The 18,154-nt window shown below is 35.5% G+C and overlaps 1 protein-coding gene across 1 annotated transcript; it reads right to left on the bottom strand.

Moving 5' to 3' along the window:
* Nucleotides 1-3,014: 3,014 nt before the first annotated feature.
* On the bottom strand, nt 3,015-16,826 carry LOC117973068 (ras-related protein Rab-38-like). The gene is made up of 3 exons (XM_059028502.1): nt 16,476-16,826; nt 10,667-10,947; nt 3,015-5,881 (listed from the first exon to the last, which is right to left on the bottom strand). Exons 1-3 carry the CDS (start codon nt 16,675-16,677, stop codon nt 5,729-5,731), a joined length of 636 nt encoding a protein of 211 aa, XP_058884485.1. The 5' UTR covers nt 16,678-16,826; the 3' UTR covers nt 3,015-5,728.
* Nucleotides 16,827-18,154: the final 1,328 nt, after the last annotated feature.

Raw genomic sequence — 18,154 nt, 5'->3', positions numbered from 1 at the left:
CATTTCTGGCCTTTTAATACAAAGTCGGAGGAAGATTCCATATGGGGTCATCTGACAGATACGACTCAAAAGTATTCAGGTCAAACGGTGAAGGAAAGTTTGTTGAATAATGAGCATATTATATTCTCTGAATATGTGAAGGACCCACAACGTTGGATAAGAATTGTGGTTTCAGAAAGCTAGTACATTCTACATTCAATTATGAAAAGAAATCCCCTTATCTCATTATGTCCAGCTCTGCAGGTCATCACGAGACTCTGGAAACAACGTCTCATTCATTCTCTGCCTTGCATAAGAAATAAAGATTTGAAATGAGGTCTGTTTGGAACAACAGCACTGAAATACTGTACTGTAGGAGTGCTCATTGGTTTTAACCCCTTAAAAGTGTAATAACTATGGGACATCACAGACTCCCCCCATGCTTTGGGAGTGCACCTCAAGTGAGGTTCTTGTCAGGAATGAATGGGACAAGAACCTCATTCCCTGTATTAGGGAATACTATATAATGAGTGGAAGTGAATGAACAGAGGCAAAAAATTGAGGTTTGTTGACACTAATGGTATGGCATTTGTGACAAATTTCGCTTAGCTGTGTAAAAATGTTGTGATGTGTGACAAATGTCCACCAGGTAACCACCAAAATAATGTAAAGAAAACTTGTCTGGAAAATTCTAACTGCCTACAACTGAACATACTTCATCATGCCATTCAAATCATGTGACAAAATGGGCTTTACACTTGGAGGGTCCCAGCAGAATTGAAAAGTCACATTGTCACATGGTTTGAACCGACTGCGCCTGTTAGAGTTCACTGCCAAAATCAAGAGAAAAGTGGCACAAATAAATAAAATGACATCTGCAGCTACTTGCTCTTTAATGTATGACCTTCACACCTAGTCTTCCAGGGTTGAGAGTGAATCTAGTGAAAGAGCTGTATCCTGCTGTGCCAGCTTGCCACTCTGTATTTTTTACCAGTTGTAATTACAATTTGATGGTTCAATGGTAAGTGTTCCTGAATTTTTAACTGTCTGTTTTTTTCCCCTTTAATAGCAGATAAGAAGTTGCAGATATCCAAAATAAAGATGATAAAATTATAAACTGCTAAGCAGGGGCCGTATGAATGTGTGTGTACAGCACTTTCATCTGAAAATGGGTCTGTTGGTTACTAGGACTCTTTATGACCTGATTTCATAAACACAGACTAACAGGGATTTCCTAGCACAGTTTTTTTTTTCTTACAGTGCAGTTCAGAGGTATTGCAGTACTACAGAATGTGCTGATAGCAGATTATACATACTTCCAAAAAATATATAACGCCTGATTCTGTCTTGATTTCACCCGTCAATTTCCATCACTACACCAGTCTTAATGCACGCAACTAAGTAGTGGTATTAAAACAATTTGGCAGTGTAGTATGTTAACTTAGTAAATCTGACCAACAGTTTAACTGGATATACTATTCTTCATTGTCACATACTTTATAACATCATGTTACTTGGCTGTATTCAAAAGCCTGAATCAAATGTGACCACAGCATTCCACTTAAACTATGCTCCTTATTTATGGCCTAGCATGGACAGTCTTCTGTAGAAACTAACATGTATCATATGATCTTAATTAGAAGAAAAATAGGTTTAGTGTTTAATTGTGCCACCTACTGTGCTACTAGCATCAATAAATCTAATTCAGAACTGCTGTCATGAGAATTGTAATGAAAGTTTAATTCCAAGTAATCCCAAGCTCTATGCATTTCTAGTAATCATAATAGCACCTCTTTCCCTTACTAGGCTTTTTTCTTGCAGGGGGTCATTTTAGTGCATCAATGGAACATATATATATATATACTGTATATATATAGAAGTCAAAAGCCTCCACACATTGCAGTTTTACCCAAAGAGTGAAACACAGATGGGGAAGTAATCAATACATATGGTTTTAGTTGAAAAAAAAATAGAAACACACTGAGAGTGAAGGGCCATCATGACAGCCAGGCCAGTGCTGATTTGATGTGATGAGACTATGATGTGTTGTTCTGGAGAGATACATTAGCATCCTTCAATGAGTGACATGTAGCTTTGAGGACATGAGGAATTCGTTGTGTATGAGGGAACAATATATAATGAGTAGAAGTGAATGAACAGAGGCAAAAAATGTAGGTCTGTTGACATGCCTACCAATGTCGCTATAACCCATACACAAACACTTGTACTTTAACTCTGTTACATACTTCTTTACCGTTAATATATAAATTACAAAATCCATTTAGAAGTTTTCCAAACCGTAACAAAACTTTATTTAGTCCATGATACATTCAAAAAGGGAAAAGGTTGCTAAATTGTGGTGTCACTGGTTTGAATTGACTTTGCAGTTTCAGGAAGGAGACATCCACCATTAGAATGATAATGAACAAATTATTAGATTGACAGATAAATATGCCCGTAAATGATTACATTGTTATTTGAGTTTGGCCCATTGCCTTGTCCATTGGAGCACGTTAGCCGCTCCTATGCTGGCAGAAACTATGAAGAATATTAAATGAATAAATATAAATGAATAACTAATGCCAGCGGGCAGGTCAAGTGGCACTTGAGGCCATCTTCCCCCGAGACAAAGCAGGCTGCAAGGTGGAGGCAGGGAAGGAGGGGGACCAAACAAAGAAACCACAAGGGGGTGATACCATATACCATATATCGGGCGTGACGATTATGTATTTGATTAATGGAAAGATTCTCCTTTCAGAAATACAACAAAGTTTCCAAGGTGCCGAAAGGTACGTTTTTGTTTTCAACTCTACCCATATTGTAAAAAAGAAATGTAGAAACGTAATATGGTATGGTTGATGTAATGAATGGAGTGTTTGTGAGAGTTCTAGAGAAGGTCAAACTGGCCCTTCAATTCTCAAGACAGAGACATCTAAATCTAGACAGAAAAATAGATTCAAAATTAATAGAGTTAATATGCTTTGCTTATTTGCTTTTTAGAGGTTAAAAACAAAGTAAGACACGATAAATTGTTTTTACAGATATTGTTTATTAATGATCTTATATTTCTAGAGACAAGTACAATATTGTATGGATTAAATATATGTACACAGTATAATACTTTAATGCACATTCTCACTAAAATACACAATAGACTGGGATTGAACTTGTATCTTGTGGTTTTAAAGCCTTCTTTTCAAAACAGATTTGTTCTTTGCTCTTGTAGATTCTCATTGCTTCCCAAATAAGATCAATTGAATTGAAATCAAATCAATGTTATATACAAAGGCAACCTGTCAAGACAGCAGCACATTCTTCAGTTTGAGGCAAAAAAAAAATCATCAGTAACCATAAAATCATCCAATATTACCATACATTTGGTTACAGATTATCTTTTACAGTCAGGGCATTGAACACTGCCCAAACATACAGTGCAAAATCCAACAGTACAACCGTCTTTTGAGATATCGTAACATGGGCAACCAACCGGAGACACACTTGTAGGAATTCAATGAGAACAATATTTAAAATATTTATAATAGGCACGTGGGCACTGAAACTTTGAGAACCACGAGAGTAACCAACCTCTTAAAAGCACGCTGTAGATTGAGTGATTTAAAAATGTGAAAAGTCCATAACCTGCTCATTCCTGCAATTAAGTTGTTTCTTCTATATCATTACAACAAGTGATTATGGACGTAAAAAAAAGTATTGGTGCTTTTAAAAAGCCTTCAGAATATGTATACTTTTTGTTTAAGTAGTCCCAGTGAATTGTGGCTCCTTAAATAAGAGACTTAAAATGTTAAAATAAATACAACATAAGAAAACATAATAATTGAAAACCCTCCCAAAAAAGCAACATCTGCATGCAATGACAAGAGATGTCCAAAAAGATGGCTGAAGTCACTTTCCATTTAATATTACATTGTTTACCTACCTTTGATCCTAGTAGGATTTTTTCCCGATTGCCCAATATTGTCTGTAATTGCATTATTATTTTATGTTTCACATAAAAGGTAAGACAAATCTGAATTATCTGCTCTTCTCTGCCAATATATATATATATATATATATATATATATATATATATATATATATATATATATATATATATGTAGAAGCTAGTAGTGTTTTCATGACCTTTATATTACTAAAGAGCTTAACAGCAGAACAAAAAATGAATGTAAACAACTGATACATTTCATGTAATTAAAAATGCATCAAGTTCTTAACCCATTCTCACCACAGCTGTGTTAGAACAGCCCCCTCATAGAATTAAGGCGTAACAACTGCAAAGATCCAGATCTGTCTGTGTTTTGTTTCACAAGCTCTTCAAAAAGGCAGTGTCAAAAGCAATACAAGACATGCTGTTTCTGCCATTGAATCAGCATTCGACTAATGGACCAATTTATTATTAGTTTAAGCAGTATCAGCAGTGTTTTACCCAAGACCTGATGCTTTCACAATGGAATGGCACCATGTTCACAGCTATTTTTAAAATCGTACATGACACTTCACCTTTTTACTCTTTTATAGGTATTTCCTTGGTATACTCACTAAATAACACACTTTATTATTATTATTTGTTTATTTAGCAGACGCCTTTATCCAAGGCGACTTACAGAGATTAGGGTCTATGAACTATGCATCAGCTGCAGAGTCACTTACAACTATGTCTCACCTGAAAGACGGAGCACTAGGAGGTAAAGTGACTTGCTCAGGGTCACACAATGAGTCCATGGCTGAGGTGGGATTTAAACCAGGGACCTCCTGGTTACAAACCCTTTTCTTTAACCACTGGACCACACAGCCTCCTAGAAGACTTTAGAAAAATGCAACTTTAGAAGTTGCATTTTGGTATCGCTAGACTTGTTTTTGTTCTAGCCTTCGGAATGATGAGACATTTTTTTTTTAAGTTTTAATTTATTTTCTTATGAAAGAATTGAACCTCAACGCTGTCAAATCAATTCATGCCTGTAAACAGTGAGGCTCTGAGTGAATATTTAATAGCCATTTGAAAATCCAGGCAACTGCTTTGATACTCGGAAGGCCTCTCAGAGGGACTACTTAATCATATCCTGATGTAACTTTCACTATTATCTGCTGTATTATTGAATTGTGGTTTGTCACACTTGAGAATTATTGTATTTCTTGTTCTTATTGTATGACTTATATTGTAACACTTGAATGTATTTGTATTTGCTTGCGATTGTAAGTCGCCCTGGATAAGGGCGTCTGCTAAGAAATAAATAATAATAATAATAATAATTAAAGTCGTGTGCAGATATGTGTTCTCTGTTTGTTGAAGTGTAAACAGAGATGTATTTTGAAAGATTCTCAAGGGAACCCTTTCACCTCCACCCTTTAGCTCCATATTAATCCTGCAGCAACTTTCCTCCAAGGGTGATTTATTGGCCCCTTCGTCACATTACTGAATGTAACAGAAATACAGTAGGAAAAGCTCTACAGTAGAGTAGGATTATGGGTTTACAGCGCCAATATTACAATCTGCTTAAGAGACTCATAGGTAAGGTGAACATATCCTTTGGTTTAGTAATGTTTAGGGCTGTACCTGAACCCTTTCTTCATTTATCAATAATGCACATACACGATATGGACAAAAAACAAACAAAAAAAACAACCTTTTTGTAATACTGAGAGGTCAAGATCCCATTTGGTAGGCAGACACACACACAAACACCCACTCACACAATGCCACAGATTTCCATTTCAGTAGTTCAGAGCAGTCCTAGGATTTAAAGCATGCAGAGCAACTGGTGTTTTTTGTAGAGTTTAGCTGTGGAGACACGGTGTCTGGAACCTCAGACTGCATTAGGTCGCTTTCGTTGGCAAATATATGTTTCACAAGGCAGTTGGCTGCTTCATCAATGTTTACATTGTCCTGCAAAAAAAAAAAAACTTTCATTAAATCATTAAATTGTATTTACCGATTTGAAATCCAGTTTCACACTAAAAATTCAGTAAAGTAAGCAAAAACTCCTGTTGCTGGTATTGATTTCAGCAAGTCACTTTAAGAATAATTGCAGATAATTATCCCATTTCACAAGGACCCTTTTGACAGAAGCTGTATTAATGTCACAATAAAATGTTTGAAAAATTATTTTATAATAAGTATCGCACTAAAATTAACTACCATGGCTCCTAAAACAAGGGAATACATGGTTAATAGACCCTCTTCAGAAAGCAAGTGCTTTCCTTTAATGACAGTTTGTGGGCTAATATGAAATTAGTTCATCTGTATTGATTTGAAAGGTTATTTAATGCATTTATCGCACCAAATTGACCACTTCCCCCAGAGTTCCCCCAGAGTTAACCCAGAAGATTTCTCCTCTGTGAGTTTTCACCATGATGTGAGAAATTATTTGTGAATTTCCTATAGTGCAATCACTGTTTTATTGGTCATATGAGTTCATATTGGTTGATGCTGAACAATCTATCGTAACTGAATTTGCTGTCACACATATGTCCTCTATACTGGGTACAACCTGACCCAAAGCAGCTTTTTTGACTGAAAGTTTTGGGAGAACAAATTTGAGGCTGAATTGTTCATTCAATGTCATGTGTTCAGATGGGTCTAATCAAGGAAAGTCAACAGGAAAACAGCAGCTACTTGAGGTTCTTGCAAGGCATTCTCAATAATCACCAGTCAGGGGGCACTGGCAGCCTGTAGCTTAATCTCTATTACTTCAATAATCTCATGACCAAAAAGAACAATTGTGGTATGTGGTTATAAATATACTTGTGTACATTATGCATCAGAGTGAAGAGAACACAGGGATGATGGTATTTACCCTTAAGAGCAAAGTGCCTAAAGCTGTATTTGCATACTTTGTAACTGCATCTTTTATCAATTGAAATCCAAAGCAAATTGCTTCTGGGAGAAGGATCTTTTTCTCCACTATTAACAGCTCCTGTAGCATCATATTCAGCAAGAGAGGACTCCAGATATGTATCTGGGGACAAGTTAGTCCACCCGCACTACCATAAAACAGATGGTGTGATCTGGTTGCTAAGGAACTACAAGTGAAGATTTTGTACTACATCTTCCAATTAAACTTTAGTTGGAAAGTGTTTTGAAATACATACATTCATACAATAAACAGAGTTAATATGGATTCATTCAAATATAAAAATATCAGGTATGTGTTTCACTCATTCAGTTTGCTCTGGTTACTGTATAGATGTACACTGTTAAAAGGTTATTTGAATCAGACCCTAAGTTGCCTTAGTGGTTTAACAGATTTTATTTTATTTTATTTTTTTACTGTGCATGTAAAATGATGTAACACAGTTTTGCCACTAGAAGGAATTAAATATTACATCACAGTAGGAATCTCATAATAATACCGTATGATGAGAAAATCTCACTTTTCTAGTGATTGGTTTAAACATTCATGCAGGACACAGGATACTAGAAAACAGCAGGTGCAGTGAATGAAACATCATGCAAACAACTACAAATGGAATCAACACACATGAAGCAAAACCAATTGCCAACAATGGTAGAACATTTAAGAGATAAGTCAGGGAAGCTTAAGTGCGTTTGATAGTAACCCCATCAAATACAACACCAACAGAATATATGATATCCACTCCACAAAATGTTAGAGCAGCTACGTGGTGTGACACAAGTGTCATTACTGGCTGCTCTGACCTTGAGTGTCTGAAAATCAGCTTGTATCCTACACAGCACTGTAAACTATATATATTTCTAAAATGAATAGTTATATAACAATAATTAAAAAGTATAGCTAATCTTAGTGTGATGTTGTTTTTTATCTGATACAAATTTCAGATGGATGTATCTCATCAATATCAGGGTCTACTATATACGATAAACACTTACTGTATATTAATGAGGTTTAACAGGGAAGACTTCTGATTTTTTTCTAATTTTATTAATAGGGCCATACAAAATCATTAAAAACAAAAACAAAATAGCAGGTATTTTATTCATTTACTTGCCATTTACAGCATGTTTTTACTATTTATACAACCACTTGTGAGAGGATTTGTGCATGGAACACACAACTACTGAAACCATTTAATGATAGCTGCTTAAATCTATGCATGGATGTACTATATCTATTTTTTTGGATGCAGATAAAAAAAGAGGAAATGTTGCAGGTGGGTAACTATAAAAAACAAAAACATACAATGATGTTTCTTTTTGCACGCTTGAAAATATGCCTTTAAGGAAGTCACGGAGCAGGATGAAATAATTTGGTAGCAAATTCAGGCACCCTGTTCCACATTAATTTACTTGGTAGGGAGGTGTACTGTTCTTTTGTCCCTACTCTATCTGACTTAATACAGGCTCAATACCGACTTTATTCTTCCTGGATTATCCCTGATAACTCACATAGATGCTTGTATTGTTACAATTTTTTCTCTGAAAAGATATGCAGGTTCTTTTACAGTTCACAATTGTATTGCATTGTAATTAGCAACAATAAGAGTTCAACAATAAGGTTAACATATGTTACTATCAAAACCAATCAATCAATCCGATTCTGATATTCCTGCATCTGATCTAACAGGTCAGAGTGGACAGTAAATATCATGTTATGGTAACACTAATTCAATTGAGTAAACAATTGACTTCAGTGAACAGTCAAACAAAAGGGGACATTACACGTAACCATGGAGACAGATGAATGAGAAAGTGAAGTGGCTGAGGTGGGATTTAAACCAGGGACCTCCTTAGAAGTTGCGGCAGCTAAGCTTTTTAGAACAGTTCAAAATAATTTTCCTGGTCAAACACAATATTTGAACACCACTTACAGCTACTTGATTGCAAGTATCATAAAAAAGTTAATGGAAATAAAATCAAATAAAACAGTTAAAAATACATTTTAAGCTACTGTACTTGTTCTTTAAAGAGAGGAACACTGTCTCTAATATCTCTAGGCAAAGAATTCCACAACCTCTCCAAAAACAATAGATTTAACACAAAATACAAAAGAAACATGTTTGGCATGTAGTAGCATACATTTTGTAATGAAAGCTACTGTAAGCTGTGTAACTGGATTTTGTTTATAAAACCTGATCTCCCTTTGATTCTTCAAGAATGTGGCGTCATTTGCTAATCTCTTAGCACTTTGCTGCTGTAAGTCAACAAATAGTACACCAAAGCCTGCTTCCCCAATCCGCTGGATTAATAAGCAAGCTGCTTACAGAATACATGATCGATATAACCTGTCTGTGACCTCTCTGTTTAAATATATCCCACAGGCTACTTTAAAATCTGACATGAAATTCCTTTGATATTTAACAAGTCATTTTCACAAAGATAATTAAGGCCTGTTCACCAAGAATATTACTGTACTAAACACCTCTGAGGCTGCTTCAGTAAAGGAACTGATAAGGTGCCTTGTTTTTGTTTCAAAGGGGTGAAACATCAAAGAAGTTTAACCCTTTCAATACCAGGATTTATTCACGACTGGCCCCCTCTCATTATTCCACTGAAGATGTTTTTGGTTCTTCTTTGACATCCTTTATCCAGCCATTCATCAGGATGCAGGTTCTGTACCTTCATCTCACGAAATCCCACATTATTGTATACGATATTCAACCTATAATAAAAACATGTGCAAATCTCTCTCTCTCTCTCTCTCTCTCTCTCTCTCTCTCTCTCTCTCTCTCTCTCTCTCTCTCTCTCTCTCTCTCTCTATCACATGTCTTGTCTTGTTGTTCCTCTGCAAATACTGACTCATATATACAGCATAGCTTTTATAATGACCTCAGTCCTATGTACCACAGAAAGACATTGGAGGGGACACTGCTGTTGTACCCTTGAGCAAGGTACTTTACCTAGATTGCTCCAGTAAAAACCCAACTGTATAAATGGGTAATTGTATGTAAAAATAATGTGATATATGTATAATGTGATATCTTGTAACAATTGTAAGTCGCCCTGGATAAGGGCGTCTGCTAAGAAATAAATAATAATAAATAATAACTCCATTTCTAAACTCCTGCCATCTTGTGTAACTGTTCACACTCGAATGTCTACTCGACTATCAGCTCAGTGACTGAAGGAAACTCACATGCTTCAGCAACAAGTCGTACTACTGTCATTTAAAGTGGTGGCCATGGATACTGCTCCGTCTTACATTGCTTAGCCTTTCCTAATGATTTTTACCTTTGAAACATATCGAACTGTAACCATTTTACTATGTTGGCTGCAATTAGCAGAACTGAGAAGTTATTTGCCTTATGAAGCACTATGTTAAAACCAAGAGCCTTACATGCCCCATTAGCTTTTTTTATTTTAAACATTTTGTACAGTTGTTTATGGATTACAACATAATACGTATAGCAGAAAATAAGATATAGTGTGATATAGGTCACAAAACATTTAATCTGTCTGAAAAAATGCCCAAAATATTAAATACTCATTCATGGCTTGTTTGTTTTTTACTTACAGGAAGTTAATTTTGTGTGCCATGCTTTCCCGATATAGAATACAGGGTATTTCTCCATTTAAGACATATTTCAAATTTCACTTTAATATCTGTAATATCTTAAAAGCTGTATAATAACTGATATTAACAACAAAAAAATATATAATTATACATTATAATTATTTCTAATTTATTTAACTCAATACCACTTAAAACAAGTTTTTCTCAGTATGGTTTAAAATAAATACACAAATCCTTACCTTTGCAGATGTTTCAAACCAGCCAACAAACCCATTGTCTTTGCAGAACTGGTCCATTTTGATGCCGTTGTTCATGAACACCTCCCTTCCCTGATCACATTTGTTTGCCAGGAGCACAGCAGAGATGGGCTTGCCGTTTGAAAGAGTCAGTTTTGAGTCTAAATCCTCTTTCCATTTCGTCACTGCGTCAAATGTTGACAGCCTGGAAACATCAAAGACGATGAATGCTCCCATGGCCTCCCGGTAATAAACTCGCGTCATATTTCCAAAACGTTCTTGACCTTGCCAATCAAAAAAGAAGAAAAAAAATAGCTGTATATATATATATATATATATATATATATATATATATATATATATATATATATATGCTCTTTATCTTTCATTCTATGTAATTCCACCTACTAACCCTAGCACTATCTAAATAACACATGATCTATCAACATCTACCAACATGTCCAATAGGGGTCATGTCTAGGCTCTGTGTATTGCCGGTTCTGTGCCAGAGAGGTGCCATCTGGTAAGCTAGTAAACAACCTTGGATCTGTCTCCAGAAATGCAAGGTAGGCAAACTACACCTTTAACATGTAGGGGATGAGTATGATAATCCACACTGTCAATGCAGACACAGCCCTGGCACTCTGCAGGAACTGAAGATTCCTCTGCTGGACATTCTGTCCCACTAGATTGGAATGAATCAGTCTGCAATACTAAATATAATACCTGTTTTGTATGGCTGTTATGGATGGATTATACTGTTCCAGTACTTGTCAGTATGCAGTTTATATTGCATGGAAGGTGCTGTAAAAAAAACTGTTAGGTAATCATAGTGAAATTGAAAGATGTGGATGTCATTTGCATAAGGTGTTATATTGGAGGTTTTAGAGTGGTCATTAGAATGCTGCTGTTGTAACGAAGTTGACTTTTAAAGCACTGTACATATGTATAGCACACACAACTACTCTTATAAACCAAAGGCCAAAACAGTTGCAAAAGCCAATTTACAATAAAACATAGTCAAACCTACATTATAAAATGAAAATATACAGGCCAAAACAATTCAAAGACCTTCTTCAAGTTCATTTTGAAGGAATTGAGTTCTAGAGGCATACAGTTTCTATGCTCCACCAAAAAACCACAGGGCACTTCCAGAGACACGTGGAATGAGCAGCTCTTAAATATTGGTAGGAACAAGACCATGTTAGGTCTTGCAGGTCAGTAATTACATTCTCCGTTATCACACTGTAAGTCAACAAAGAGATTTCAAAACACAATGTGCTACCTAGCCATGGTTTTAGGTAAAATATAAGTTGCAGGGTTCTGAACAAGCTGCAACCTGATCAAAAGCCCATTACAGAAGCCAATGAAAACAGGAGTGCAATAATCAATTCAGGTCATAACAAATAACTGTAGGCTACAGCTGACTTGTGCTAAACAAAAACGCTAGCTACAAACAGCCTACTGTAGTAACGTGCCTCTGATGTTTTAAGTTGTTAATACAGTAAGCACCCAGCCAGGACATCATACAAGGACTGCAATCTCTATTCCCTAGTATTACATGTGCGCTGTATAGATCTCATGGTCTGGCATGTGGGCATACCAGATGAGAAGTTAAGTCATGTGCTTGGCAGTAATCTCATTGTGTCTGACCTTTAACATATGGCATTCAAATGGAGAAAAAAACATGACTTGTTTAATTTGTTATACAAATTTGTTATACAAACTGCATCCCTGCTATGTATTCTGCAAGTCAGTTTCAGTACTTATGGGAAAGACAAATGGTTTGACTGACTAGATAGAAAGCAGGTACTAGGCACTTGGTTGGTTGGGGCTTCTGTATCAAATACTGAACAAATAACTGATGTTTCTGCTTCACTGCAACGTAACTGACATTAATGGTAACCTATTTCTCAGCCATTACATGTGCCACATATTTAAAGTTTACACATCCAATCCAGTACAGTATATAATTATGTATTGCCATTATTAAAATACAATAAATAACCTACCTATATAAATTTATATAACTATTAAAACCCAACCAGTTCCTAGAACAAAAAAATATGCAATTTAACATGGTGGCTAGGGGTGCGCCAATACTCATATTTTCTGAGTAATTACCTTTAAGAAGTATTTGTCTGCAGGTATTAAATAAACCCATTTATTAATGTATTGATTTCAAAACAAGAAAAGCTGACCTTCCATCACCTTTACAATTGAGTACCAATCAATGGCAATTAACATTCACATTGAGTGTTTTAAAAACCGATTGGAAGCGAATTTTCCTCATCCTGGTTGCTGTCATTTTTACTGCCGAACTTCCATACCAAGGGTGTAAACTGACAATGAAAATGTGTCGTAAAACTAGCAAATGCAAATGATTCATTATGTAAATGTGCCTGTTCCTTAAACCTAACTCAAGAGCTACCGCTGTGGAAACTGGGATTTGTATTTCTTTATCGAGTTTAATCACAAATTACATCTTGCCCAGGACTACAATCCCACAATTCACTGCAGAGGTGATGCATTTCTAAGGAAAGTGAAATGAGAATAACTTCATATCAAAAGTATAAAAAAGGTAAGACAAATAATCACTTAAAAATATAAATTAGTTTTAGTTGGTTTGATCATTTGATTCAATTTTATTAATGCCTAACAACCCCAAATTTCTTAAAGATAATTACACAGAAAATATATGTATCGGCAAACTCCTAATGGTGACACATTTAAAATAATAATAATAATAATAATAATAATAATAGTAATAATAATAATAATAATGGGAACGAATAAAGAACAATAATACATTGATTTATTTCCAGTATACCATGTTTGGCCTACATTTCTCCAGTAGTTAATATTAATGATCCCTTGTAGAGGTCTGAATCAAAGTACAATTAATGATCTTAATTCTTTATTATGTCTGTGGTGTCTAAAAATAGGAAATAATGAAATTATTCGACATCCCCTTGGTTTCGGAACTTCACTGGGCGCTGAAATGAATTACAGTATTTTATTATTATGCAATAGCTTTCGAACAAGTTTTCTGGCTTCTGCTATACTATATTTTAAGCAAGTTTCATCTTGTATGCCATTTACAGAAGATCTCAAAGTGCTTTACAAACACCAGACTGAAGCACTTACACAGCCGTTGAAGTGCAGCCACCTTTGACGGGAGTGCACTTGGTGATGGTACAATATACTGCCTGGTCACTACATTAGGACCTGTCTCCCTGATTAGATTTGGAATCGCCCTGGTGTGAGCATATTCTCCTGCTATTCCCCGGGGCTTTTGATTACTCAGGAAGGCTGTACTAATCTCGTATTTTACTGAAGCATGGTCACGGACCAATTCCATCCAACAATGCTGTATTTTTTCCCTGATTTTTACTTGCACCCATGCACCCATCCACCATGCCAACATTGTTTTGAGGAGCATTTCAGAACCTTCAGTCATCTTGCATGGCCTACACAATCCCCGGATCTCAATCCAATTCAGGATGTTTGGCATGAACTTAAATGATGCATCTGTCTTTATGGTCCTCTGCTTACCTCTCTGCACCAGTTGCATCAAATATAGATGACTGAATTAAATAACATTACCCAGACACCTTCCAGCACCTGGTGGTGTCTACAGTGTGCCACATTGTGTCAAGGCTGTGATCAGGACAAACGGTAGCCCAGCCCTATATTGTATTAGGTGAATGTCCTTATAAAGTGGACAAGCAGTGTATATTCACCATAAGAAGAACATTCAAATTCATTAATTGTAAAGGGAACATATCAAATATGTGTACATTTATTCATAGCTGCTCTGGTATTAGTGAACCCCTGTACATGATTATATCTGTACAGTATAAAATAACCTATAATATTACAATAATTGTTCAAGGTTCCACTGTACAAAATAAATTATTTAAATACCATTTCCAAATTTGAGATGTAGTGCAAAGATATTTCTGCTAAAGGATTACTCTTCTGTTGTTATTTACAATGACATTCTGTGCCTGACTTGGAAATCTCTCTCACATGATACAGAAGCACATGACTTGCACACACCAAGGCCCACCGAGGCTACAGACAAGAAGAGACTTTTCTATAATTAAAATAGGGAGTTTGTCTAATGCTTCAGTAATCATGTGGAAATGATCATTAAGTGCAGGGTTTAGGGTGTATGACAAGAATGCTGGTGTAAGCTTGCCTCATTCCTTGTAAAGTTCAGGCTACAGCATTGTAACACGGTAATGAAAAAGAAAGATGTAGTATCTCATTCCATTTCAAAAGCTTTAAAAGGTTGCTATGTACAGAACATCAGCTGAATAGATGTTTCCTGTGAAATGTTTTCAGTATAAATGCTGAAAAATAGCTCTAATGACATAACATATAACCTCAAAATGCTGCAAGTCTTAGCATGACAATGCCAATTGGCAGGCAGGTTTCCTACTTATAGGGATAATAGTTTAAACATTTCCCAGGTGTTGAATGTTTTAGAATTTTTTGGTCACAAATATACATGTCAAATTATAGATGTTTGTTTGGGCTTATACAGTAGCATGCACAGGGGTAATTTTTGGTAATACTAACTTTAAGGTTTATTTAAGGTCTATTCATATACATATAACTGTATGTGGAGTATAAAAACAGAATCCAACTGCCCTAATAAACCACTGAATGGTTTAACAAGTATATAGGTGTATAATAAATATATGTTTAGTAATGTTCTTTAATTTATGGATCCCTTCAATAAAAAACAGTTTTCATTAAAGCATTGCTCTGGTGCAAATATCATAACGGTATTCATAAAATATTGGGAAATAAATCTTGTCAATTTTTTTTTTCTTCTTCACTTCTCAAAATGTATTGGTAGTAATCGTAGTGGTAGCAGTAAATGTAAAATAAATTGCATATTAGGCTACCGTAGAAGCTAGATCAGGCTAATAATGGTTTATTTATCAATCTGTATCAATTAATAAACCAATGAATTTATCGCCATAGTAAACTTTTATTCCCAACGTTCCTTCATTTTAAAAAGAACATGTTCCAAGTTCCAAGACTACTTTCTCACAGCCCTTTGACATTCCTGGGAACCCTGGTGGGAACCTCACTGAATTCCCATAGAATAATGAATGTACAGCCAACTGAATTTTCTTCTAGATGGGTGTTACCAATAAAAACGTGAACAGGACAAGACAAGTGTGCTACAATTAGAAACGTCAACTTCTACAAAACAGTCAAATATTTCTATAATGTACAAAAGAGAATTATGTGCCTATACCACTTTTCCTGGCTCCTGTTCCAGTATGGGCTATCTAATACCATAAGCTTATTATAACATAACATGATTATATAATGTATTTTTTCTAAACGGTAATTCAATTACAACTTTACAGTAAAATTACCATTGTAGTAAATTGCAATTGAAGAAACACAAAATGCGATCGTATTCTAATATTTTATAAGATACAAATGACGAATGGAAGATACAGTACTGGCAAATCTTTCAATACATTAGCTACAGCAACCCACACGTTGAAGATGTGGCGTGTAATTGAATATACGATGGCATTCTCGCCAATATCTGCAACATAGCCCCACTGTATTTAATATATCAGATTTTAAACAGTTGATATATACGTTTAAAACATGTGCAATTATTATTATTAGTAGTAGTCGTAGTAGTCCTATTTAAGGTACGTTTGGGGACTACACCAACTGTCAAAAGACAGCTGGAAAAAAATTCTATTTAGCACCCTTGAGGGTGCTATATTAGTAGTAGTATAATTATATTTCTAAAGAAGATTGTTCTTACCTGCTATGTCCCACAGCTGGAGTCTGACAACAGTGTCAGTGTCCCAATTCAAAACTTTTAAAGCAAAGTCTACTCCAATGGTTGCCCTGTAATTCTGAGAGTAGTTTTGGTGAACATAACGCTTAATTATGCTCGTCTTTCCCACTCCTAAATCACCGATTACCAAAATTTTGTAAAGATGTTCTTTCTGGTTGTTCTGCATGGCGAATCAGGCTGACTAATAATGATACCAATTATACCCCGTGTAATCGTTCTTTATGGAGTAAAATAAATAAGAAGCCGACTTCTTTAAATGAAGGAGGAACGCCCAGAGAACTCAAAAGGAGTGACAAGCCGATGCTAAAACTTGTGACTCCCAACTTCGCTCGCTAGTCCTCAGCAAATTTACAACTGTGACTAACCACAATACCATAGCAATTTAAGAGGCGATTAATTTGAAGAAAACGTTAAATCTAATGCTAAACCGCTAAAGTCTCCCTCGTTTCCATTGAGTTTTCTTTAAAAAAAAAACAAAAAAAAAAAAAAAAACGTCCTTTTTCTATTTGTAATATTTCACACACACACACACACTCACAATAAAAGTGATTTTATGGATGTGAGAGATGATAATGCATTATTTCGTGGTGTGTATCTTTTAAAATAAAAATAGCATTTTACGAATCCTGGGGTATAGTTTAGGCCAATAATAGTATATAATTTAGGATTAGGTAGGATTTGTATTTTGGTGTTACGTCTAAAAACTGTAATAATAGCCAATTTAGCATGAAACACATTTCTTATTCAGTTTGCAATTATATCCTATAGGAGTCAGAAAGGATATTTTTGTAGATTTTTTTCCTGACAAAGATACAGTAGGATATCAAGACAAAGTATCTTTAATCGTTTTTAGCCCAACACAATTATTTACGAGGTCTTAAGCCTCCAGGAAGTGAAGAATGGCTCGTACTGTACATCATTTTGTTGCCTAAATAGAATTTGACAAAATCGCCGTTATACCAGGCATCTTTCCGTGACATAATAGAAATACACAAATAAACACAAATACCTGTCTGGGAATCTAAAGTACCATTACAAATTGTAATGTTGTGTGATGCACTGCCGTCACAGATTCTGTCCTCAGAGTGAGATGAGATGAAGTTAAATGCACTTTAACCACGGAATCCAGTTCAGTTAAATGTGCTGTGAGGTCTAAACCTTGATCCCATTGTATTTTTGTCCACATTACAAAACCTCCACATAATTTGTCACAATTGGCTGCTGAGGATTTACTGGTACCAGATCAGCAAACGGAGGTCACTCATATTCACATTAACTGTAAAAAGCATCTTGTTAAATACAGATCACTACATACAGAAGTCACTTCACACGATTTCCTGCTGGCAGCACCATTCCCATTTCCAGTCCTGACCTCTCCCACTCCAACACTAACAGTGTTGTGATTTACACACCATCGCCATCCTAGGACTTGACAAAGAGGTCATCGTTTTAACAGACATTTAGAATGGCCATACAAACACACATAAAATACACCGTGTCACTCTCACAATGCTAAAATCTTGATTGTGGTGTGCATAGTGTAGCACCGTTATTGTAGCTAACTAAATAATTCCACATCTTGTTCCAAGTCTTTCCATTAGAGACATTGATTTCTAAGATGCAGCTTTTAAATAAATACATGT

The sequence above is a fragment of the Acipenser ruthenus genome, chromosome 8, assembly GCF_902713425.1.
Source record: "Acipenser ruthenus chromosome 8, fAciRut3.2 maternal haplotype, whole genome shotgun sequence".
Classification (NCBI taxonomy): domain Eukaryota; kingdom Metazoa; phylum Chordata; class Actinopteri; order Acipenseriformes; family Acipenseridae; genus Acipenser; species Acipenser ruthenus.
The sequence above is the reverse complement of the archived record's forward strand: the minus strand, read 5'-3'. Positions and strand labels throughout refer to the sequence as shown.

What these genes read in the sequence shown, in the direction of transcription:
- LOC117973068 (XM_059028502.1), bottom strand. Translation starts at nt 16,677, where the DNA reads ATGCAGAACAACCAGAAAGAACATCTTTACAAAATTTTGGTAATCGGT. An exon ending in CCAGCTGTGGGACATAGCAG is followed by an intron (nt 10,948 to 16,475) that starts GTAAGAACAATC and finishes TTGATTGGCAAG; the next exon opens with GTCAAGAACGTTTTGGAAAT. An exon ending in GGTTTGAAACATCTGCAAAG is followed by an intron (nt 5,882 to 10,666) that starts GTAAGGATTTGT and finishes TTTTTTTTGCAG; the next exon opens with GACAATGTAAACATTGATGA.